The sequence below is a fragment of the Lissotriton helveticus genome, chromosome 4_1 (assembly GCF_964261635.1).
Source record: "Lissotriton helveticus chromosome 4_1, aLisHel1.1, whole genome shotgun sequence".
Classification (NCBI taxonomy): Eukaryota; Metazoa; Chordata; class Amphibia; order Caudata; family Salamandridae; genus Lissotriton; species Lissotriton helveticus.
The window spans coordinates 1521465386-1521492371 of record NC_136063.1 but is presented as its reverse complement, the minus strand read 5'-3'; the positions used below and the strand labels follow the sequence as shown (position 1 = coordinate 1521492371).

The following is a 26986-nucleotide window of genomic DNA, read 5'->3' as shown; positions in this document are numbered from 1 at the left end:
GAGTTTGACTAAAAGGATCGCTTTGACAATGTACTGTTGCTGTAGATGCGGTGATGGCGAGTAGAGAGGACTGACAATATGGAGGATATTGACTTAAGGGGGCAGAGTGAAGGGACTAAGGATGCCTGGGGTGGCTGCTGGGAGTATTCAGTGATGTCTTGGGGCATTGATATGGGGAGGTTGGTTGGGATAGGGCTGCAAGTAAGTGAGGAGTGGCATGGCGAAAGGAGACTCGGATGGGGAATGGCAGAGCGGGGTTTGGTTGCAGGGGTGTCTGGGATGAAAGCATCATGCAGCAGAAAGGAATGCAGCTTGACTATTTGGAGGTTGTGCTCCGCTGCTTGGACCAGGATATTGCCATTTTAGATATAGAGACTGCCCTCTGAAGTTCGGTGATGGTCAACAGAGGTGTACCTTTAGGGGGGATATTTGGGGTGTGACACCTCCCAAATAAAGCTATACACAAATGAGGGGGTAACCAGAAGCTCATAAAGATCCAGTACCCATGCTCCTGAATACTTATTCATTAATATGAGAAAGTACTATTACGAGGCATATGAGCTGCAGATTACACACTGTGCATAGATTGCCACCTAGTGTTGGGCCCGGCTGTTTGCAGTTTGTTGTTGTCCTGAAAAGTTCTTTGGAATTCACGAGATAGGTGACTCCTCCTTTGGACCACATTGCGCATGGGCATCGGCTCCATCCTCAGATTGTTTTGTTCCGCCATCGGGCTCGGATGTGTATTCTGCGCTCCGGTTTAGAACCGAATTTCCTTCGGTGTGCAATCCTCACCCAGTTCAACGGTATTGTTTCGATCGCACTCCACATCAACACGATTCTTCACCACTCCGAAGTCTTCGATTCCGGTCGCAGACGAAGGCCTTCAGGCCTACCTAGGCCTCATCTTCTGGCTCATGTAAAGGACACCATTCAAGAAGTCTCCTCAATGTGGGTCGAAGTTTCCCCACACCGATCTACATGAGGTGTGCAACCTTTGCCTCTCACCAGAGCACGAGGCCAAAGACTGTTCCGCTTGCCTCTTTCCACTCCAAGAAGACGATTCGGGACCGACTAGCTCGAAGAACAATGGTTTGCTTGTCCGCTCTGATCCCCGACGACCTCTTTGGAGAGGGTGTCGACGTGCCAGAACACCAGAACGTCGAAGAAAGTGCCAGCTCCTCTGATGCTGAAGACTCCGACGTCGAGGACATCAATCCAGCTCAAAGGGTCGTAAGTAAGATCGTCGACCCCCAACCCTTCCTCGACACCCTCAAAAAAAGCTTCAGTCACACCCTCACCTTCAGGCCCGGGTGCACACCGAGAGACTGCTTCCCACGCCCTGCCTTTGGGCCCGGCAAAGAAGCCTAATAAGCCTTCAGGCGGCTCGGGCTCGAGTCAGCCTATTCCCGGTGCCGATCCAATACAGACACCAAAGAAGAAGCCATCTTCCTCAAACATGCTGACCGCTGCTCCGACACCTAAGCACACATCGCCAAAGTCTGGCAGTGGCTCATCGATGCTGAACCCGCCCCGGAGCCGAGTAAAAAAACCGCCTAAAGGCCCCGATTCACACGCTTCGGAGCCGAAGAAACACCCGGAACCTAAAAAACATACTCTGGTAAAAGACATTTCAAAAGGTCACACTTCTAAACCAAATGACCCTAGACCCTAGACCAGCTACCGACTGTGCCGATAAACCTCCGGAACCGCAAACTTCAGCGACGAAGGATCTGCCCTATACAGAAGAACTTTTTACACCAGATCCTAATCAAAAAACTCTTGAAAAGGATCCTAAGACTGGCCAACTAGCTCTTCGCTCCAAGAAGAGACCACTAGAAGCGCCAGCACCTCCTCCTCCTCCAAAGAAGAGACATTGCAACTTCTCCATTAAGGGTCCCTTCTCCACCACCTCCCCATACTGTTCCTCCTCCTACACCTCCACCACATCATTCGCCTACACCATCCACTAATCCAGATGATGATGTGGATTCTGATGACACAGGTGGGGTGCACCAATAGTCCCCCTCAGTCACTTAATCCTTGGGATGATTATAACACCCCTGATGTGCCTTACATCCACAAGACGATGTATATCCTTCCAGACCTTCCCCACCAGAGGACACTATGGGTTTTAACCTACTAGTCCAAAGAGCTGCCCAGTACCATGGGGTTGACATGCACACTGATACTGTGGAGGAAGATTTCTTATTAGACACTTTTGATAAAACACAAAGGTCTACTGCCATTTTGCCAATGCTTAAAGGTGTCATTAAGCATGCAACAGAGGTTTTTAAAGATCCTGTCAGTGCTCGGGTCCTCAACCCTCGCATTGAGAAAAAATATAAGGCGACCCCTACAGACCCAGTTTACATTAAAGGTCCAGCACCTCTAGATTCTTTAGTAGTGTCTAATGCACGTAAACGTGCTAATTCACAAACATCAGGTGAGGCAACACCACCAGATAAAGAATCTAAGCTCCTTGGCGCCTCCGGTAAACGAACAGCATCACAGGCAGATAACATTTGGTACATTGCCAATACCCAAGCGTTGTTGGCAAGATATGACATGGCACATTATGATGAACTGGAGTCCGTAATGCAGCATCTACCAGACAAATATAAAAATAGGGCCAATAAACTCATACAGGAAGGTAAAAATATTACTAATACTTCCATTCGTTGTGCCCTAGATGCTGCAGATACTGCCTCAAGGGCAATCAATACCAGTACCCTTTTGCAGAGACATGCCTGGCTACGTATTTCAGGTTTTAAACCGGAGGTACAAAATTCCATTCTAAATCAGCCATTTGATGAGACACATTTATTTAGCCCTAATGTTGATGTGTCTTTAGAAAAAATGAAAAAAGACACCGACACAGCAAAATCTATGGGAGCCTTGCAGCTGCAAGCTCCCAGACGTTCTTTTCGCCGCTCATCATATAGAGGCAACACAAGATGCTACTCCTCAGAAAGTCCCTCCACTTCCTACAAAACCCCTAGCCAATCCACATACACTAAGGGCTACCAGAGAGGGGGTTACAGGGGTAACAACAACAAAGGCAGAGGCAAAACCAACTCCCGCTCTGCCTCCACCCCTACCCAATGACTTTCCTCCCCTTCCCCTCCCCCCAACATTCCACTCCTGTGGGGGGAAGAATGCAACAATTCCTTCCTGCCTGGATCAACATCACACCAGACAGGTGGGTGTGACAAATTATTCAGTCAGGTTACTGACTAGAACTAAGATCTACCCCCCAACATACCACCCAAACAGCGTCCAATGTCACAAGAACATCTATCACTGTTAAAGCAAGAAGTAATATCTTTGCTAGAAAAAAGTGCAATAGAACCAGTTCCTCTACACCAACAAAACAAAGGGGTTTACTCCCTATATTTTCTTATCCCAAAGAAGGACGGCTCTCTAAGGCCTATTCTGGACCTCAGACCGCTAAACATATACATACAGTCAGACCATTTTCACATGGTCACACTCCAAGTCCTTCCTCTCCTGTTACAAAAAGACCTCCTTGCTACTCTAAATCTCAAGGATGCATACTTCCACATTGCCATTCACAAGGCTCCCAGGAAGTATCTCAGATTTGTAATAGACGGGCAGCAATATCAATTCAAAGTACTCCCATTCGGAGTCACAACAGCACCAAGAGTATTCACCAAGTGCCTAGCAGTAGTGGCAGCACATTTACGAAGACAGCACATCCATGTCTTCCTGTACCTCGACGACTGGCTCATAAAAGCCAGCACATACTCAGTGTGTGAAACACACTCAAGCCACGATCCAACTGCTCCACAACTTGGGGTTCACAATAAACCACACCAAGTCTCATCTGCAACCATCCAAAGTACAACAGTACCTCGGTGCTACAATAAACGCCTCAACAGCTCTAGCTTATCCCACTCCAGTAAGGATAGCCAGCATGCAAACTCTTCTCACAAAATTTCAGCCATAACACTCCCTTCCAGCACGAGTGTTCATGCAACTCATAGAGATGATGGCCTCTTGCATTTTCATAGTGCCCCATGCAAGACTTCAAATATGTCCTCTACAAGAGTGCCTATCACGCAAATGGAACCAGGATCAAGTTCAATTAACAGACCTAGTGTTGGTAGACGGTCGGACTCATCGCTCTCTGCAGTGGTGGAACACCAATAACCTTTCCAAAGGGCGACCGTTCCTAGAGCCAGTTCCCCAAATAGTCTTGACAGCGGACTCATCGCTTTCCGGCTGGGGAGCCCACCTACTGCAACACGCAAGGCAGTGGGACACCACAACAAAAGTTACTCCATATCAATCACCTATAGTTACTAGCTATATTCCTAGCACTGAAAGCTTTCCAAAAACAAGTATCAAACAAAGCTGTGTTAGTCCACGTGGACAACATGACAGCCATGTACTACATTCAGAAACGGGGCGGAACACTCCCTGCAACTTTCTCGACTAGCTCAGGACATATGGCGGCGGGCTATACCTCAAAACATATTCCTTCTAGCCCAACCTGTTCCAGGAGTACAAAACACCATAGCAGATCTGTTAAGTCGTCAGACACAACAGACCCACGAGTGGGAACTTCATATGCAAGTTCTTCAACCATTCTTTCAGATGTGGGGACAACCTCAGATAGACCGCTTTGCCACTCACGAAAACCCCAAATGCCCAAGCTTCGCCGCCAGATATCCACACCCACTGTCCAAAGGCAATGCGATATGGATGAACTGGTCAAACAGATTTTCGTACGCTTTTCCACCTCTACCACTCATGCCACTAGTGGTATGCAAACTACAGCAGCATTCTCTAACCCTCATCCTAGTTGCTCCAACGTGGGCCAGACAGCCGTAGTACACAATACTGCTACAACTGTCTGTGGTACCGCTCCAAAAATTATACCTGTCTCCACACCTTTTAACACAGAACCATGGAGAGGTCAGGCACCCGAACCCAGCTCAACCTAGCGATTTGGCTCCTGAGGTCTTAGAATTTGGATATTTGAACCTTCCTCCAAACTGCATGAACGCCATGAAAGAAGCTAGACGCCCAACCACTAGAGCATGTTATGCAGCCATGTGGAAACGCTTTGTAATATATTGTCACAACAATAATATTAAATCCTTAGACATGTCTATTCAACAATCATAGGATACTTACTGCACCTCCAAAGATGTAACTTCGCCTACAAGTCTATTAGACTGCACCTTGCTGCAATAGCAGCATATCTGCAAAACAGACCGCATCGATCTCTGTTCAGAGTGCCAGCTATTAAAGCCTTTATGGAAGGTCTTAAGAGAATAATTCCTCCGAGTGCCACCTTCACCTGTGTGGAATTTAAACATTGTCCTCAAACGGCTAATGGGACCTCCCTTCGAACCATTACATAAATGTGAACTACAATTTTTAACATGGAAGATTGCGTTCCTAGAAGCTATTACTTCTCTGTGAAGAGTTAGTGAACTACAAGCACTAACCATTCAAGAACCCTTTTTGCAAATGCATCATAATAAGGTTGTTCTACGTACTAATCCAAAATTCATGCCCAAAGTCATTTCTCCCTTCCACCTCAACCAATCTGTGGAACTGCCAGTGTTCTTCTCGCAGCCACATACCATAGCAGAAAGAGCTCTTCATACCCTATATGTCAAAAGAACATTACTATACTACATCTAGTGGAGAAGCGTGGCTCAGTGGTTAGAGGTGGCAGACCCGGAAGCTGAGATCGGCCGTGGACCAGGGTTCGATTCCCCGCCTCGGCGGGTCTCGGGCTCAAAAATTCCAGACTCGACAATTCTCGCTCCGGTACCTACTCGACTCACGGGGTCACACTCTGCGACTCTGGGCAATAGCTTGCTTAATCTCCACTACGGCCCCTCGCGGCGGGATGCCTGGCTTTCACCTTGTGGACACCCTGCCGGGGTATCTCACAGGGGAATACCAGGACGGGTTCCCTAAGCAAGCGCTTAGATACCGTGTCGGTGATTTGCGCTATATAAATACATGTACATTTACATTTACATCGAGAGAACACAACCCTTTTGTAAGACAAAACAACTTTTTGTGTCTTTCTCGCCACCACACAAAGGTAATCCCATTTCAAAATCTGGGATAGCTAGGTGGATTGTCAAATGCATACAGATTTGTTACCACAAAGCTAAACGTACGTTATCTGTTCCTCCTAAAGCCCATTCTACAAGAAAAATAGGGTCTTCAATAGCATTTTTAGGTAACATTCCCCTATGACATCTGCAGAGCAGCTACATGGTCTACACCGCACACATTCATAAAACACTATTGTGTAGATGTGCAAACCAAACAACAAGCTAATGTGGGCTAGGCTGTTCTCAAAACATTATTTCAAACTACTGCAACAGATAGGGGTGGTTGCCGCTAAGAGTGGGTACGGCTATACAATCAATGCACAGTGTGTAATCTGCAGCTCATATGCCTCAAACGGAAAATGCTACTTACCAGTATGCATCTGTTCTTGGCATGTAGAGCTGCAGAGTTGCACACGCCCACCCTCCCCGGCTAGCCTTGACTGTTCCAGTATTATCTTAATTATCCTTCCTTTTCTTGCAAAGTTCCATCATTTCCCTAATGGCGGAAAACGATCTGAGGATGGAGGATGGAGCCGATGCCCATGCGCAATGTGGTCCACCAATGTGGTCACCTATCTCGTGACTTCCAAAGAACTTTTCAGGACAACAACAAACTGGAAATATCCGGGCCCAACACTAGGTGGCGAACTATGCACAGTGTGTAACTCTGCAGCTCTACATGCCAAGATCAGATGCATACTGGTAAGTAGCATTTTCCTTCCTATAGTAGAAAAGGAGAGAGAAGAATCTGTTGTAGAATCCTAGGAGATCCTAATGATTATTCCTTTCTGCTCTCACACAACCAAAAGGAGGTCATGCTTCATCCTAGGGTGTGCTCCTCCTAGGGCCGGTGCTGCAATGCCCTATGGTCCCCAGTCTTTTTATCGTTAGCTGTAATGATGTATGTTTGTGAGAGGACACAGGATGTTTAGGGTGGAGTGTGTGCAACGTGGAGTGAAAAAAGAAAAACTAGGGGATACTAAACTGTGTTTAATGTGGTGGCTCCCTTGACAAGAGTTAAAACCACTGAAGGGCGGCTATCATAAGGGCTCAATGGACCAAGACCACATTGAGTGGATGAGGTCAGGTTGTCATGTTCCACACCTTTAGGTCCAACCAGATCACTGGTGCTTCCCCTATAGGAAAATACTTTATTTGATTGTCTAGCCTAGACAAAATATAGAAAGACATGACTTGAAAAGTACCTTGCCATTTTTTATGAACATGGTCTTTCCAGAGCAGTTTTTATAATGGCAAGGTGCTTTTCAAGTAGTACACTACTTGCTCGCATCTCCTCATGGTAGACATTCCCATGCTTTTATTGGCACTGAAAAGTCAATGCAGAGTGAAGGTGTACATAATTAAAGGAGGCCAGGCAGTTGGGCACATGTGGAAAAGCAATAAATAACACTTATTTTAGGACACACAAGACCTGACCGACATGAATAGGGTTGTGAAACCTCCAAAGATGAGAAGGGATCTTACACTTTGAATCAACTGGACTGGCTCACGTCGAGAATGAGGAGCAGTTTGTGGAGGCGCTAGAGAGCCTGGGAAACAATCATGCGACGCAGAACCACCCCGAGCTGTCTACCGGCTTCCTGAACCTGGCAGTCTTCACCCGGGAGGTGACGGCACTCTTCAAAAATCTGGTAAAGTAGTCATTCGCCTCTGGAGGGTGGGAGCCACGTAGGGGCCTGTGCCGTAGGGAAAGGAGCCCTAGTGCCTGGTGGACGTGACTTGTTGAGGAGGACAACACCTTGGATAAGGAGCATTCAACCAAGAGTCTCTTGACTTTGATGGAGAGCTCTCTACCCCAGTGAAGAATCAGAAAAAGATGTGGTCCTTTTCAAAATGTACCAAGTGACAAATCCCCGCCCCAAGCTCCCCCCCCCACCCCCCCTCCCCAGGTTAGATTTATGGTGCATGCTCTGGACATGCTATGGACTTCGGCTGAGTGGGAGTTTCCTGATCAGTGACCCCTTCTACCAAGGGGTCTTTGTCGTGCACCTCGTTATAACTGCATGGGTATGGGCCCAGACCTGTCCCCAGTGCAAGAAGCACCCATCCAATGGGGAGGGAGTGGAAGGGAGGGGGTGAATGCATTATAAAAATGTAAATAGAAGAAGATAAGATTGTTTTCTTACGGAGATCTAGCTTTGGAACCTGGGCTCCTGGGAAAAGAGTTGCCAGGCCTATTGACAGGTAGTTGGTGAATCCATGGCCCCACCTCCAGCATTAGCAGTGGGGACTTTAATCCCTAGCCTAATTAAGGAAGAAGAAATTGTTCCACAGGAGAGAAATAAAGGGTGAAAGGTCAAGTGGAGCCCAAAAGCAAATGGGCCATTCTCTAAATATTCATAAATAAAAATGTATGACTTTTAGATGTCAGAGGTCACAGTTGGTTGGTGGTTTGACAATTATTGGGTCCAGAGTAGCGTCCTACTCACCAGAAAAGTGCTTCAGCACCCATCAGGGGTAACAGATGCTATATGAATGCAAACCTTTCTTCCATTTTATCCCTCCGCTACCCTTCTCACTCCAAATAACTGACTAATATCCACCACTCAAATTACTTTCATATTTCATCATACGAATTAAGCAATAATCCTTTATGGGTTTCTGGAGTAGCGTACTTCAACACCCCATCAGGGGTAACAAGCGCTGTATAAATACAACCCTTTATTTCCCCTCTTCTATCCTTCTGCTATCTTTCCGAATCCAAATAACTGACTAACCTATCCATCACTATACTAATTCAACACTAATCCTCTATGGGTCCCAGAGTAGCGTGCTACTTACCGAATAAGCGCTTCGACGCCTCGTCAGGGGTAGTAAGCGCTATAGAAATGAAATTACAATATGTAAGTCCCTGTAGGTCAAAAGGCGTAGGCAGCGCAGTGCTGCTAAATAACTGCTATAACATAACAAGGAGGCATTAGCAAGTAAGGGTTAAAGTAAAAAGTCGTCTTAATGTGCGGAGAGAATCTACCTGTTGAGCTCATGGGTTGATGTTGTACTCAGTTGGTCCTGCCTGGAGAGCGTCGGCGAACTACCCCTCTGCTCGCCTGGAATGAGAATGTGAAGGAGCAAGTGAGCAGTATTTCAAGTACCCTTAATTCGCCTAATTGTAATCAGGTGTCTGCCCTGCTGTGACTGCTCGGTATTTGGCGGGAGGAGCCCTTAGGGCATTGCAGCGCCGGCCCTATGAGGAGCACGCCCTATTATGAAGCAGGACGTCTTTTTGGATGTGAGGTCACCAAGGAATAATCATTGGGAGCCCTTAGAATTCTTCGACTGCTTCTTCTCTCTCCTTTTCTACTACAGGAACTGCAAGTACCATCTCGTATTAATAATTAAACCTCCCAAATAAATGGATCCTGGTCAGGTCTCCTTTGACTTTGTTGGTTTTTCTCTCAGTCCTTATTAGACTAAAAAATGTTAACTTCTTTTTCTTTTTACAGGAATTTAGAGTAACCGCTAATACATATCTATACTGAACCTGTTACTCGTGGAAACACTGTATCCTAAGCTTTGGTCATCTCATCCCTTCATCCTTCGGCATATAGTTTTTTTTGTCTGTAAATTTGCAATTGACATCCCCTGAATCTCAATGACTAACCTACGGCCCTGATGGTCAGAAGTATGCTTATGTCCATATTTGGACTTTGGCTGATTTAAAATATGCATTGGTTAGGTAGAAAGAGTTATTCCCAAATAGCTGTACTATATATGTAGATGAAGTCCATTTGTTTGGCAGCCTACTGGTGTTGAAGGAATTAGGATTGATTTTCTGCAGTCTATTATCAGTTGTGGAATCCATTGAGTATCTGAGGATGCTGTTCATTTTAACTGCGAACAACTACTATTGACAATTTGTAGCTCATTCTCACCATACGCACAGTCCACGTTGCACTTTAGTTACCATTCTATAAAATAAAGAGATTTGTGATAGGGTGATGATGACTTAAGTGACTTGTCAGTTCTACCATGCCCTGCAGTGTGTATCCATGTCAGTATACCTCTACTTATCGTTATTTTTGTGCTCCTTTACTAAGCCAATTGGTGCAGATCCTGATCTATAATTTATTTCAGGCAGGTCAAGGACTTCAGCTTTGCTTGATGGTGATGTCCTTGCTTATACAAACTGTTTCTGCACATAGAATTATGACCACTGCTTTAAATGGGCAGGTACTGTCTGGCACGGAGAACTTGCACTTATTTGATTTGGAAGGGAGAGTACCTGCTCTTCATTCATAATTTAATGGGAGAATACCAGCACTTCTCTCGGGAAAACAGGTACTCTAAAGAGTGAGTACCTGCACTTCTATATTTCCATTTAAAGCACTGATTATGACCTGTAGAAATTGGAAACCATACTAGTGGCATAACAAGCAAATATATTTGTTGCGTTTAACCCTGCAAACATTCGCATCGGATTTATCCTTGTGGGTCACTGTCTAGACAGTACTCTGCAATCTTGATGCATATGTTTAATGCTGTGTAGGCAAAATCCAGTCCCATGGCCACGTAGCCCTGTGGTATTTCTTTTCAGGAATGACTATTTCCAGGTATACACAATTTATGCGGGCGACAGGTCTGATTTTGAGCCGGCCGATGGGTTGCCCACAGGGTTTGCCTTTAGCATGAACCTCTTTAACACTAAATTCTAATAGTTTCCCAAACATAAAACCTCTTACATCCTTCTGGTCACATAACGCTGACCAACAGGAAACTACAGTGCTACTCGACTAGTGGTAATTTATTACATTTGACCAGTTGTCTTTGGATTATAGCCATTGCAGTTTTGTTACTCTTCACTGTATATAGAGGACTTCAAGTACCAGTATGCAAAGAAAGTGCATAAATGCTAACTTGAGATAATGGTTTGCTCCTTGTATATCTCATGTTACAGGCTACAACTAAGGTGAAAAGCTGGGGACTAAGAGGGCGCCTAATTTGGTTCTGCCCAGGACTCTGAGCAAAGGCTTTCACCATGTCTGGCAAGTCCGCTTCCTAGAGCCTCCTACTTCTAGCTCAGTCCCCCTTGAATGATGAAGCTATTCAGGACCTTATTAGGTTCTCCTGGACGGCAAGGCATCAGAGTCGGGGGAGTTGCTCTTTAAACCATCAAAGTCTTGTGAATGTAAGCAGTTGTAGTTGGCGGGTGAACCTTGATAGAGAGAGATTACATTTGATGTTGCGTAGTATAGATGATATGAAAGTATTGTTTCTTTTTGAAAGTTAATCGGTCTGTCTTGATTTTGGCACCACAGACCGTCTTTTTCCACTTCAAACAGCATGCTGACCTCTTGAAAAGTCTTCTTGGTTTTCACAAGATCTCCATATTTTGTTGTAAGGTCAGATGTTAATAATGTATCAAATCACTCTGTGCTCAACAAGTTGGAAAACTGGATGGAGTACACCAGCCAAACAGCCTTGGATTAAAATAACCTAGTAAAGCTGATATGTAGACAAGCTGATCTTTTCCCGACGAGTAAAGTTGTAGGTTACTTGGTTGTTGCGTGAAGTAAGGAATGCAAAGATCGTGTTTCTGGGCTGCCAGACTGGCACATTTATTCGAGGCTGGGCCTTCAATACTCTCACTTTCTTGCTTTTAAGGCAACATCCAGAGAACGCCTCTGCCTTTGGATCATCAATAGGTGGGCATTAGAAAAAGGCCCTATCCTACACGTCTGTAGTCACACCATATGCAGCGAATATCCCCATATTAGGCGTCCCTACACCACAGGGGAGAATTAACACGGGCCAGAATACAGGATTGGATGGATAGTGGGTTGGAGGAGGTGGGAGCGTTTTTTGGAGATGGTACTCTGCTGGACCATCACTCCTTGCTGGCCACGGGAGCACCACCACGCCTATTTGTTACACGCCACAGTGACGCATTATATTAGAACCACATGGGCCCCTCAGAGGAACGAACCCACACAACATGAATTAGTACACCTTATATATTATATGGGACCTGGGGGGGTCACTTCGTACGTTGGCTGTATACTGGGATCCGGGCACATGCAGCGATTCCGCTCACATCCCTTAGGGCACACTGGGCAGACGCTTCTGGGACCGAGATCACGGACAGAGCATTGAAGAGTATGCTGGAGCACCCCAAAAGAGTATCGCGTAACGCAAGACTTATATTTATCCAGGCGATGGTACTCCATAGAGCATATCTTACCCCTAAAAAAAATACATTGTATGTTCCCGGACTCCCCTCATTGCTGCCCCCGTTGTAAAGGGGATGAGGCGAACTTTATCCACATGATGTGGTCCTGCCCTCGACTACGGGAATACTGGGGTAGTGTGCTCCGGGCCCTAACCACAGTGGCCCAACTGCCGGTCCCAAATGAGGCCTTACTTTGCCTTGTGGGCCTGCGTAGACGCTCAGGGATGCAAAAAGTGCAGCTGAGATTCCTAGATCTGGCACTCATTTTAGCGATCAGGGCTCTGACGATGAGATGGAAGTCCCCCATATCCCCTTCAGTTACCGCTTGGCAGGCTGATGTGCTTCAATGGGGTCGGGCGGAGGGAGCAGCTCTCCAAAGGGAAGAGGAGAGTGGTCCAAGGAAGCAACCTGTAGCACTGGATTGGGAGGCCACGATGATTGCATTGGAAGCACTCAAACTGTCCTCCATACAAGAGACTGTGTCCCAGTAACACACGGGCGATCCGTGTTGTTCGATTAGTAGGCCCTGTAGGCTCAAGACATAGTAGTTTCACTCTGGACACTGTACCCTTTAGCAAGATGATTATGTATAGAATTCCTACAGACATTAAGGAAGCTGAGGCAAGCCAGACCAGGAGAGGGAGGGTTAGGGTGGAGGGTGTAGGGGGTTTGTATAGTTCCTGTTAGTTAAATGAAAAAAATGCACAACACTGCAATGACACTAAGGGTGTAATTTGTCAATTGCTCGATTGGTAACGCTGATCTTACTTGAGTGGGTCCTGATTGTCCATTGATAACATGTACTGACGAGAACGGAATTGTTTTGTGGTTTGATTAAGGGGATTGTTACAATTGGAAAAGACTGTACCAAATGAGTCACCATACTATTGCACTTGTCATATTGCAGTCATCAATAACGTGAGTTAAAAAAAAATCAATAGGTGGGCATCATTTCTACTGGTAGGTTGCCCTTTTCCATCCTTTGGCTACTTTAAACTTTCTTCCGATTGCCTCTGGATGATAAATGCTATGACGCCATTTAGGCTGTAGGCTTAAAGCGTACAACCATCTATTAGGACCTTCCTCCAGCCAATATAACTTCATTTTAATTTTATAAAGGAAGCTTAATGTAGCACCCTTTCAGTAAGCTTTCTGATCTCTGGCAGTAAATGTATAAAACTCTTCAAAATTAGAAGCGGGCATCTTCCTAATGCTTTAAATATTTTTACTGCTTCCACCAAGTTCATTCAGCAGCCACATTGCTCAGCATTTTAAGCTAAAAAAGATTCTGAACTGCTGTTACAAAAGGCTTTTCACATAAATTGCACAGAAAGAACGTATGTGGTATCTGGATCTTTGTGTATATCCAAAGCCCATTTCAAATGCAAGTTGTATCATTTCATTTTAGGGAACAATAGAGACATTGGAATTGCCTTAAAATGGATTCAGAGAACAGTACCATCAACTATGAGGCAGTTGCTGAAATTTAATAGCACGTTTGACTAATATGATCTGCAAATTTGCTATGATTATAATGCATCCAAGAACTAAAATACTGACCACTCTGCATCAGATCTTCCCTTTAAATCCTCAGTAGCAAAACCATTCCTACATCTTAGTAATTTTTTCTTTTGCCCTAGTTAACACTATTGATCCTTCACTTTGTCAACATCCTAGCAGTCTGTTATGTTCATAAAGTTAAGCAGTTAGGGAAAACATATAATAAATTGAAAGAAATGCCTTGCATTATGCTCATGTTGTGCACTCATTCCTACTTCCCTGTCAGCCTTTACTTTCAGACCCGATTATTTTTTGCCGCAGTCCACCATTACGCTACTCTCATCGCTGTCTCTCTTAACTGCTGAATGTTATGCTTCCTTGTTTTGCAACTTTGTTTCCTAAAGAAAAGAAAAATAATTTCCACTGCTAGTAGTTACTTTTAAGATGTAATTTCCAATAATGTGCCTTCTTAGAAACTTACTGCAGTATAGCACTTTCTTTTGACAAGATCCACCTGAGAGCTAATGCGCTGAATTTTTCCCCCCTTCAGTGTGAGGATGATGGACAGACGTTCTTCAGCCTTGATGGGCACACCAAATTCACAGATCTCATTCAGCTTGTCGAGTTCTACCAGCTAAACAAAGGCACGTTACCGAGCAAGCTCAAGCACCACTGCATCAGAGTGGCCTTAGGACCTGATTATATTGCACCTTGCCTTGACTAAATACTGGAGTTGAAAAGTTGAGTTGCTCAGAAGTTCGCACTGGTCGATTGGGAAACGGTGTTCATTTGATAGCTATTGTGCACCTTGGTGACTTGGGAAAAAGAAGACTGGTGGCAACAGACCAATATACTACTGGTTTGAGCAATGTCTATGAAAGCTGTTCGGTGTCTTGGCTTCCCAGCGGAAAATGTTATCCAAATAATTGCAGTGCAACTGGAAATGACCAAGCTGGGCCACTCGACAGATAAGCGAATTGTGAAGAGAAATCAAACTCTTAAGCTCTTGCCCTGGATTAATCTTGACGAATAAGACTGTTGTGTTTACTTTTTTTGTATTGTATCACATTTTTGCACTCCTTAACTTGGATATTGAGTACAGCCTTTATTAGGAGCTGATGTGGCATTCGTAATTCATGTGGGACTTGGTCTACAATCTAAACCCTAAAATCGGCGACAAGCACTGACCTGAGTGGAGTGTAAGAATTTCATCGCTGTGATTTTCGGGAGAAAAGAACTTGTCTTCTATAGTAAGATTTTCATTGGAGGCGTAAAGTTCTTTGGTTTCTCCTGAATTCCTGGGTATTAGATTAAAATGGCTGCAGTATGTCCGAGGCATTATTAGTGGTGCTCGGTCATGCAATGTATTAATCAGACCTCTATGCACAAACATTTGAACCTTTTTGTTGTTGCCATGTTTGTTTTTCTAGCTTATTTTGTTTTCCAGTGAAATTGGACTGTTACTAAATAGGATTAAGCTGAATGGCCACACTTATTTGGAACCTTTTTTTTACTTGTGTGTGAAAAATATTAAATGTCGTTAGTCTACCTACAGTTAGTAGGACAAAGTAATCAGTGTTTTTTTCAACTCTGTAATCTGTGATTTCTTGATTTTTTTTTTTCCACCAAACTTTCTCTTTACATAAATACAGTGATGCAAATATGCAACAAAACAATCTTGGAACTGTACATTTTAATGAGAAAATAGGAATTTTGCATCTCACCTGCCGCCAATAGAAATGCTAGTGTTGCGAATCCTGACCACTGAAGGGATGTGAGTTAGGCAACTAGTGAATTTCACACCATTGGGACACCCTGCATAAAGTGATATGGAGGATGTTTTCAGAAACACTATGTAACATGCTGGAGTGACACAGGTCCGGTTTGATGTTGGTAATGGTATAAAAACACTGTATTGTAGTTTACAAATCACATCTAGTATTTGATACTATGAAATGTCTGTGTATACATGAAGACATGATTGTACTTTAATTGAAAGTTTTTTCATTGTGTGTATATATTGAGATCATTTTCCTCCTTCCACCCCACCACTGTTTCTGCGCTGCCAGCTTTTCCCATATCCCAGCAACTTTTTAAAACTTTTAGCGTATTCTCATTAGTACTCTGAAAAGTGTCATAGCTAAATCTAGTAAGATTGGCTTTTTAGGATTCAAAATCCCAATTTTTGTCATTGTGTGGGTTTAAAAAAAAATGGATTTGATGTTGGTATGGGAAGGGTGGAGTTTTTTCAAGAGGTCAAACACCATCCTTTCAAGATTATATCTTATGCCTACCCCCCCACCTTGCTTTTATTCCAACACTGTGTTGAGTAGCCTTCAGCAATTAAAAATGAATATTGTACTTTTTTGGGAGGGAAGATTTGGAAAAAGAATTTCAGTGGTAAAAAGCTTACTCCTTACACCCTTGTAAGCAGTGATGTATGGCAATCAATCTAAAATCGTTAAAAAGAGGCAAATACAAGGAAAACTCTGTTTCTTCAATTTCATATTTCCCAACCCTGGATACTCATTTCTCCATGTGTATAGGTTTCTGTCCCATAAGTGCTTTGTTTGCTTGCAATGTTTGATATTACACTGTTTGTTATATGTACCTTTATTCTGTTTACAAATTTTTAGGATATATCTGCCATTAGGGAAGGTGATGGGAAACTGAGTGTTTTGAGGTCGTTTAGCGACATGAAAGTTTTCTTATCCTATTAAGTTGCAGGGGTTAGCAGATTCTTGTTTTAAAGAACCTGCTTTGCCCATTTTGTGTTCCAAATATTTGGACATATTTCAGTTGATTGGCCATTTTCTTTCCTCACACTGAACAGGGCATATTTTTTGGTTGTATGTGATTAACTTTTCTTTTTCACAGTACCATTTAATGGCCTTTATGCCGTGCAGATCCTAATGTGATGCCCCATAGATCAAGGACATGGTAGTCATCCCTACCCAAAATGATACTACGGGGCAGTCATCTCATCTTAATGTCATTGCAGCTCAGTAGCTAGCAATGATATTCTGAATGTAAGGCCTAGTAAAATAATGAAGCCTATGGGTTTGACTATGGATGCCAAACCCATGGTGATGAAAAATTAAATTGATAAGTTTTTCATAAACCACTAAACTGCTTAGTTTTTTAAAGAACCGGTGTTCTGAAAAAGTTTGTTATAATGAAAGGGTGAGCATTTGTAACTTGACATTTAAGATTTTTGATTCTGGGTAGCCAGTTTGTTCATATGGCATCTGACTGATGGGGACGACAAATTGAAAGGCTATATATTGAGTGCATCACAATTAGAAGCATTCTTCCCAGGGATCCTGTTTGTTGATGGGTCATTCTGTCTCACAGAACTCGTCCTACAGATGGTTTGCTCTGAGAGCGAGCTAATAGTGTCCTTTACTAAAGATATGAAGAGTCGAAATGTGGTTTTGGTATTACAGTATTTTTTTAATGGAAAGGGTTGCACGTTTTCTGCACCCCTTTCTTCAAAATCTGAATTTAGGTCTTCATCCTCTTTTTTTCAAACTGCTTTTACCCTGAAGTACACAATGACGTTGTGATCCTGCCTCTTTATTCAGCAAAGTTTTATTGCTACTCTAAACTTATTTTATAGAACGCTGCAGTTAATTTAACCAGTTTTTATTCTTTAGGTCTTAAAGTAAGCAAATGTTTAGCATGCACCATTACAGTTCTAAATCTCTTTGAAACAGGAAAATATGGGATTGTAGGACAACTTTTGGGTTAGTGAGGCTTCTCCTAAAATTGCTTGGAAATTGGAAGTCCAAGTGAGTAGCTTAAAATGGCCGACTACTTGTCACAGTAGGGGGATGTTTCGCAGGACTTCGTTCACATTGACTTGTTTTCAGTTCGACAGGCTGGTCACTCTTCTCCTTTTAACCTTGTGCTTTCCTTGAGTTTCTTTTTGTGAGCGCTTGCTGTGCTCTTTAAAAGCATGCCTGTTACCTTAGACCTTGTTGAAAAATCCGCCTTGCTGGTTATATTTTGACATAGGTAGCAACCCGATCATTTACTGTGCAGACAATGTTGTGCAGTCTTCAGGATAGGCTTACATGTTCCAGCATAGGGGTCACTACAAGGCATTTTTTGGGCACTGCATCAAGATTATGGAAGTGAAAATAAATCACATTTTAGGTGAAAGGTGGCGATATGGAAGTTACGGCAAATTACATGAACTAATCAAACCTAAATACTTGCAAAAAATATTGTGGACCAGTTTCATAAAGCACCTAATGCTCACTCATACCCCAAACAAACTCTGAGGCAAGTGAATATTTAAGATTTTATTTTCGCCTAAATGCGGACTTAGCTGTATATGAAACTACAACTTTATCCTCTTTCGGATACTGAATCACACTGCTTCTCTCCATCCCACCTTTCTAACTTTGGTATCTTTTCTCTGATGGTCTTCTTCCAGCCTGAAACTGACCTCTGCATTTGATTTCTTGTAATCCATGAAAATATTGACAGAAGCAAGTGCTCTTTCAAGAGACTTAACTTGTTTTCATTTGTTTTAACTAATTTGCATGCTAGCATTTTCCAAGCATTTTCCATCACCGTTGGTGCTTTTCACAAGTAGACATTTCACATATGCAGTGTTATGTATATTTATGTATCTTTTAAAAAAAAAAAGCTAAGACTAGACTGTGTACTCCGTAGCGAATCATGATTTTTGCATGTTAATCAGTTGTCATAGTATTGTACTTTTCTGTACCTTCCCAGCTGTTGCTACAAACTAAAATAGTAGACATCATGGGTGGCATTCAGACTGCTCTGTTCCCGCAGATGCTACCCTCCCCTTTCTGTTTGTGAAATCAAAAGAAAAAGCCTGGGCAGGGGGTAAAGGGGAGGAACCTACACGCTCTGTGCCTACTCAGCTGGCTGCCAGCTTACAAAACCAAGGACTGAAGGACATTTTGAGTTTATGTTTTGTATTTAAATAACATGAATGTAAAGGGGATGCTCAGGGTTGTTTTGGAGCCTGTTGAATTTTTATCTTTTCTCTGTCGGTTATATTTCCTAAATAAAAAAAACCTTCATGTAGCATTCTTGAATATGTTTAAGAAAAATGCCAAACCATTTTGGTAATCAAAGTTTTAGTAGTACACTTTTTTAAGTTGTGTAGAATAGGTTGTGTAAAAAATACAGAATCTGTAAATTCTTGAAGAAACATGTGCCTCAGTTTTTAGTTGTTTTGTCTTCTCTTCTGCACTAAATACCTGACAGTTTGACCAATCAATGCACCTTTCTAGTAGCAAAAACATGCTTATCGTAAATTATATTGTCACAGTACAAAATTTAGTGACTGTTAAATGGAGGAAAGCTTTCAGGGAATGCACAAGGTATTACCTTAAAGAGACAAAACTTTTATTCAGTATGCTTTGCTTCATACTGTAAATAGCTTTTTGACTTGTGAACTAATTGTAATCTTTCAGGTATTTTTGTATAAATAAGGGACTGATATTCTGTTGCTTGTAATTTAGAAATAAACATTAATACGTTGCTTTTCATTATGTTATCCTTTTGTCTTTTTTTTTTTTTAATAGTTGGTAACGTTTTGGTAGCATATTATTTTTGTGACAAACTGAAGCCCTAATGTCTTTGGACTATATTTGCGATATTTTTCTCGGTGGCGATGTTAATTTTTTTTGGTTTTGTGTTGAATTTGCAGATTGGGGTTGTACTGCTTACATAGCATCAGGGTTGAAGCTGGGTATCATACACATTTCCTAATAACAGATGGCACTGATGCAATTTGTTAGCAATACATGTACTCTACAAAAGGTGCAAAAATGTAATTCTCAATTGTCTCCGAATATTGAATGAAAACCTCCTCCCACGCAAGTCTTTGTCAAGAAATGAAAATACATTTTCCTCCAGTACAGTCCTAGCTGGACCCAGATGAGATACTTAATGTTGCCAAAATTAAGGCACTATTGTAATGTCTAGTCACATCACTTAATGAGTTAAACTGATTTAGCCTAGATTGTGACTGCTCCTGTATCACCAACCTGCTTTCCTTCACGTCACTCCTTTTATTTTTCTCAAACGTAAAATTTTATTCAGACAACCACGTGCCTGTTAAGAGCAGATAGCTATTGTATATAAGTGGCCCTGGGTTCATTCTCATACAGAGGATTTGTTAGTGTGAATAATGAAGTAAATTTGATCTGTCCACCTTAAATGTGCATAAAAATGTTTAAAAACCCAATATTTCACAACGAAGTCATGTATGACTTATTCTCATAATTGACTAAACTTGCATTATTGCGGTGAATTCTGGATTTTATGCTATGAGAGACCAAGTCTCCCGCTTATTTCCTTGTCACAAGCAACCTTGTCACAAGCAAATTGCCTTTCAAGCTTTGAAATATAGTTACATAATGAAAGTCCCAAACTACTCTGCTAAGTTCATTGCCCATTGATTACACAGCATCGTATGGATCAAAGGCAAACAAAACCTAAGTACTTAAATTGCAGTCAGAGCTCATTGCTAGTTGAATCATACAAACCGTAGCTTCTAAAAACACTTCCCCTCTACAGTGTGACTTTACAATGACATGTTTTTAGTACCATACACTAAACATATTAATTTTACTACAGACCTCCTGTGTAGCCATGGTTTTCTTACTCTTTTCAGTATACATTTTCCTGGGGTTTTCCCCTCAAAAACCTTTTCATTTCACCGTACACCGAAATGAACACTTATCGTATGGCTCTACAAAGTTGTCTCTGGTTGATGGGGACCTTAGCAACCGTTGACCACATGACGGCATTTCCTTGATGGCACTACTACTAATAAACCTGTACACACTTGAAATGGTTCCTCCAGTGAAAAGGCTATAGGAGAAACTCTTAATTTTGCCTTCAATGAATATCCTTCATAATGCATTAAAAAACAATGAACAATCCTAATACTAGCTGGTGTTCTCTCCAGTTGTGTTAGGATATAAATACACAGGTATTTAGATTGACATAAATTAGTATTACTTTAGAATAAAATCTGAAATGTCATGGATTTTAGTTCTGGTTGCTACATTTGTGCATCATGCCGACCAGTTTTCCAAGGCATTCTAGGCCAGAGCTCTCGAATGTTTTTAGTAATTAGAACTACTTATGTTCAATGTAAATCAAACCAAGTTGCGAACATTATTAATGTTGTAATAGTGACCACTCCAGACACTATTACATTACTGGTCAACATATGCAAGATTACCAGCTGAGATCATCACGACGCAGCAAGCAGGAATATCGGCAGCCATGAAAAACAGCCTTTGTCAATTTGGAATGCCACCATGTGAGCAATACATATATAAAAAACACTATATACACCTAAGTCTCTCATGTGTATGCAATGTTCAGAGAAAAGCCCTTGTTACTCTCTCAACTCTCAAAATGTGTTATAACACAGGGGAAGGCATCCCTTAAGGACAAGACCCCTCACTCACCCGAGGGTGACATGCTTCATCATATGGGGCCACCTTACCAGTGGGGAAAACATAGTCACCACTGGGAGCTTCTACTTCAAGGTTTTTAAGGAAGGAGCTCAGAGATGTTTTGAGTTTTCTATGGAGTAGGATGGTAATCCCATATGTGTGCTGTTAAAGTTGAGTGAGGTATATTGCAGCGCTGTGTTAAGGAAGGGTGTGAATTAAAACTGCCTAGATAGATCACCAATAAACTTTATTCCTGTGTACTACCTGACCGGATTAAAATGTAACAGCACAGTGGTATGGATATAAACCACTGTTAGTGATAGGTCAACATGTTTCAGCCTCTTGATCTAGTTTCAGTGGCTTTCTTCAGGACCAGATATTTGTACAATGCTGCTGCAAATAGTGTAAAATACGAAAAATGAATTGAAGAAATAAATTTAAATTTTTATATCACCAGTATTCCTGCGCAATTTTATTGCTTGTCAGGCCATACTCTGGATATCTGTGGAAAAAACAGATGCAGAGGTGGTTGTCAGGAGTAGGGGAGAGAGAAGGAGTGTAAGGAAGGGCAATTCAAAACAATTCTTATCAATTAAGTCCCATGCTACACTATGCATAGTACTCTGTTACTATGTCACAATTAACTGTTGCCTTATATCTATTTATAAGCATAGTGGACTTACCCACAATTGTTGGATAACCCAGCCTCACCTCTACCAGTCAGGTTGCTCAGGAGGGAGGCCCCGCGCTACGGGAAGAAAAAGACACTGTAGTGATTACTAACCACACTGTCTTTTTATCTCTCTAAAATCTAAATTCTCTAATGTATGGAGGGACATCTACACCATAGGCCGTGAAAAAAGCGAGGTCTGTGCATGCATTCATTGCAGGGATTGTTAAAATTAGCCAGAGTCTCAGCTATCCTAAGTATGAGAAAGGTAGTCTGGATCCTGGTTACTAAACCAAGCATGCTTTACTACAGTCGAGCTTCTTTTTAAAACTGTAAGTAACACACTGCTTCAATCTAGAACAGTAATCCTGCAAGCCCATATTTGACTAATATTATGAAAACAAGAGTCCGGCGCAGTCTTGTGGCAATTTGGAGGTTCGTTATATATATATATAAATCCACAATCCTGAAGCGCCGAACAGCAACGGACACAGCCAGGTACAGACCACAAACCAAGGTTTCACAAAGAAATATTGTGCTTTATTCCATCAATGGGGATGGCGGCATGACGCGTTTAGTCCGGGAAACCCGGACTTGATCACATGACAAGACCCAGAGACATAGGTGGTTAAATACTGGTGAAAAAACGAGACTCCTCCCACAAATAAATAGACATAAAGGTAATATCATTCAGTGAAGAAAGTACTTCATCCACATGCAATGTACATTTTAAATAGATGCTAAATGCAAAAACACTAAACTCACTGTACAATTTTAACAGTCTTATAAAATAAGAATAAATTCTGTTAATGGGCATAAAGGGCAAGTGCCCAATGGATAATCATAATATCTTATTTATGTATTATAGCTGAACGATGAGAGCCAATGTCAGTGGGGCATGTTGTAAAACCAGTAATATAGTTATAATAACCACAAAAAGTTTTTAAAGTGCAACGAAGAAAAGTGCAGGGTGCGTAATCCCAAATAATTGGGAACAAACATAATATATCCAGATAAAAACCTGGAGCAGAATAAAAAAACTTGTTATATATATAATCTCCTACTGGCTGATGCCAGTAGGTAGTTATAGTTAGGACCTTGTTTCCAAAAAAAGAAAGTTTGTTTGGCCAATAACTTTGGCGCTGTTTCAATCCTCGCAAGTAGTTCAAAGTTAGTACGATGCTTACTAAAGCTGCTGTCTTAAGTTTGGGGGTGATTTCTCAAGTGGGGGCTGAGAAAAAGGGGGTCCCAAAACACGTTTTACACCATGTAAATTCCCATAAGGATATTAGAAACTACAGCCCGAACTGCTGCACAGAATTACATGAAATTTGGCAGACAGGTAGTTGATGGTTCAGAAAGCAACCTTTTTGTGAATTGGTGTAAATCTGTTTAGTAGTTTTTGAGAGATTAAAAAATCCAAATTTAGATATATTGAAGATCTGACCGTCCACGTGCTGAAATCTGATTGGCTGCCAGCACTTCAACTAGGAAGTGTTGGCAGCCATCTTGGGACTAGTCTTTAGCCGAGCCTCACAAAAATAGTTTAAAAAGAAAACGGGGCTGAGACCGCACTTGTTTTTAATAAAGCACCCGGGTGGGCCAGATCCCAGGGGCATGCTTACACAGATTGCAGTAGCAGACATGTAGTTCCATTTTGCATGGCCTCTCATGGGTGGCATACAACATGCTTCAGCCCACGGGAGGCCTCTGGGGTACCTATGCCCCAAGTACATGGGTACCATATACTAGGGACTTAAAACGGTACCCCAGAATCCAGTTCAGTGTACCAAAGTACAAGCATAACAATTTAAAGGAGAAAGGAAATAGACTGGTGTCCTGATTAGCAGTATCCCAGTCAGACTAGTCAAAACAGTGCAATATCAAGCTAAAAGTGGGGGGCATAAGAAGCAGATGCGACTTTCCTACCACCCCCCCACCTCCAACAAAATGAGAAGACTAACCTTGACCAGTTGAGTCTTCATTTTCTAAGTGGAAATAACTGGAGAGTCCATCTACATTGGCATGGTTACTCCCAGGTCTACGTTCCACTGTATAGTCCATCCCCTATAGGGAAATGGACCAACTCAAAAGTTTGGGGTTTTAACCCTTCATCTGTTTTAGCCATAAGAGGGGCTTATGGTCTGTCTGAACAATGAAGTGAGTGCCAAACACGTATGGCCTCCACTTCTTCAGAGCCCAAACAGCAGCAAAGGCCTCTCAATAACTGACCAACGTTTCTCTCTGGGGGTCAGCCTTCTGCCTATAAAAGCTACCGGATGATCCTGACCCTATTCATTCAGTTGTGTTAACACAGACCCTACCCCCAACTCAGATGCATCAGTTTGAATGAATTGTTTGGAATAGTCAGGATTCTGCAGAATGGGAGCAGTGCACATGGCCTGCTTCAGGTCATCAAATGCCTTCTGACAGCTAACTGTCCACTGAACTTTCTTAGGCATTCTTTTAAAGGTCAGATCATTTAAGGGGGTCACTATAGATCCACATCCCTTAACAAATCCCCTGTAATACCCAGTCAGGCCCAAGAAAGTTCCGAGTCTGGGTAGTTGGAGCAAGCCAGTCCATGATGGTCTGAATTTTGCTCTGCAATGGTTGAACCTGGCCTCCACCCACAAGGTGGCCCAGGTACACAACCTTACTCTGCCCTATCTGGCACTTGATGGCCTTGATAGTGAGGCCTGTCTTTTGCAGAGCCTCCAGAACATTTCTTAGGTCAACCAGGTGAGCCTCCCAGGTGGAACTAAAGACAGCAATATCATCAAGATAAGCTACACCGTAGTTTTCCAGGCATGTGTGAACTTTATTCCCCAACCTTTGAAATGTGGCAGGTGCATTTTTCAAACCAAAGGGCATTACAATAAATTGATAATGCCCACTAGGGGTCGAAAATGCTGTTTTGGGTTAGGCATCCTCAGCTAGTCTGATATGCCAATATCCAGCAGTGAGTTCAAATGTACTCCCGAACCTGGCTGAGGCCAAAGTATAAATGAGCTCATCTGCCCTACGAATAGGGTGAGCAACAGTCCTTGTGACTGCATTGAGTCCCCTGCAGTCTACACAAAACCTCATTTCTTTTTTTATCTCCCTGGGTAGAAGATTTGGGTACCAGGACCACTGGACTATCCCAAGGGCTAGCTGGGGGTTCAATTACTCCCAATTCCAGCATCATTTGGACCTCCATACTGATGCAGTCCCTGACATGGTCAGGTTGCCTGTAAATCATATTTTTAATAGGCAGACTTTCACCTGTGTCCACGTCATGGATACACCAAGTGGTCTGACTAGGAGTCAGGGAAAACGTATGCCTGTACTGATTGAGGACCTTCCTGCAATCAGTCTGTTGCTGTTCAGTGAGGCTGCCTGCCAAGGCTACACCATCAACTGAGCCGTCATCAGGGTTCTGTGAGAGGAGGTCAGGTAGTGAGTCACTCTTCCTCCTGTGCCTCATCAATAGCTATGAGCAAGTCCATGTCTGCCCTGTCAACATATGGCTTGAGCCTGTTCACATGGCGCACCGTGTGGGGGCCCCTGGGAGTTCCAAGGTCCACCAGGTAGATACCCTCTCCCTTCTGCTCCAGGATTGTATGGGAGCCACTCCACTTGTCCTGGAGGGCTGCTGGGGCCACAGCCTCAAACACCCATACTTTTGGTCATACCGAGCGTTCTTAAATTCTTGGCTAGCCTCTAGGTTTTTATTTGCCTTCTTCATATACTCAGCCATCCTGGAGCAGAGACCAAGTACATAGTCCACTATGTTTTGCTTAGGTGGTTTGAGAGGTAACTCCCAACCCTCCTTCTCTAAACACAAGGGACCCCTAATTGGATGCTCATACAGACGTTCAAAAGGGCGGTAGCCAACCCCCTTCTGTGGGACCTCTTTGTAGGCAAAGAGAAGGCAGGGCAACAGGACATCTCATTTTCACTTAAGCTTTTCTGGGAGGTGATGATCATGCCCTTCAGGGTTTTGTTGAAGCTTTCAACTAACCCATTGCATTGTGGGTGACAGGGTGTGGTAAAATTGTAATTTACTCCTCACTCCTTCCACATTGCAGTAATGTAACTAGACATGAAGTTAGTACCTCTGTCAGTTAAGACTTCCTTAGGGAAACCCACTCTGGAAAAAATTCCCAGTAGGGCCCTGGGCACCACAGGAGCTGTGGTGGTTCTAAGGGGTATTGCCTCTGGATACCTAGTGGCATGGTCCACCATCACTAGTATGAAGCTGTGCGCAGATGTAGTTGGAGGGTTCATGGGACCAATTATGTCAACCCCAACCCTCTCAAAGGGAGCCCCCACCACAGGTAGTGGCATGAGGGGGCCTTTGTGACACCACCTGACTTACCATTGGCTTGACAGGTGGTGCAGGAGCCACAACACTCTTTTGTGTTCTCTGATATGTGAGGCCAGTGAAAGTGAGGGACAAGCCTTTCCCAAGTCTTGCTTTGGCCTAGGTATCCTGTTAAAGGGAGATCATGTGCCAGTAGGAAGCCCCTAAACTTCAGAGGTATGACAAACCTCCTGGTGGTACCAGGCTTAGAGTCTACCCTCAGAGTAAAGGAATCCTTCATCCCAGTAGATCCTGTGGGACCCACTGGCATTTGTAGCAGCTTGCTGTCTAAGGGGTTCAAGAGAGGGGCAGCTGTGCTGATCCTGACTCATATCTGCCCTGGAAAGGCCCCCGTCCCCAAGAATTCAACCTGATAGGGTTCAAGTTCCTCTGAGACAGTTCCTTCACAGGGACTGGGATCATCCCCCTCAGGAGATTGATCCTCACTCTAAGTCTGGGGGGGGGGGGGGAAAGACACTGCCTTACCCCTACTGCTCCTGCTCTTGGAAGCACCCAGTCAATTTTTCCAGGATCCAGGGCCTGTTCAGTTCAAGACAGTTTGGCCTTTGACCTAGTCACAACAAACACATCTGCACTGATGCCCAACATTGCTGCATGTGTACTGAGTTCCACTTCAGCCCAGGCTGAAGTTTACAAATCATTGCCCAAAAAGCGTTTCACGGGGAGGTCTGACCTAACCACAACCTTCTTAGG

The 26986-nt window shown here is 43.1% G+C and overlaps 1 protein-coding gene across 4 annotated transcripts in view; it reads left to right on the top strand.

Annotated features, from left to right (window-relative positions):
• GRB10 (growth factor receptor bound protein 10) overlaps nucleotides 1–19328 on the top strand; it is an 807319-nt gene extending 787991 nt beyond the window's left edge. For 3 of the 4 annotated variants that reach the window (XM_078688120.1, XM_078688119.1, XM_078688121.1), the window contains one exon: nucleotides 14345–19328. In XM_078688120.1, the coding sequence (XP_078544246.1) occupies nucleotides 14345–14518 (174 nt within the window). In that variant the 3' untranslated portion in view covers nucleotides 14519–19328. The remainder of the gene's footprint in view (nucleotides 1–14344) is intronic. The other variant, XR_013610607.1, reaches the window with a different exon arrangement.
• The last annotated feature ends 7658 nt before the right edge of the window (nucleotides 19329–26986 follow it).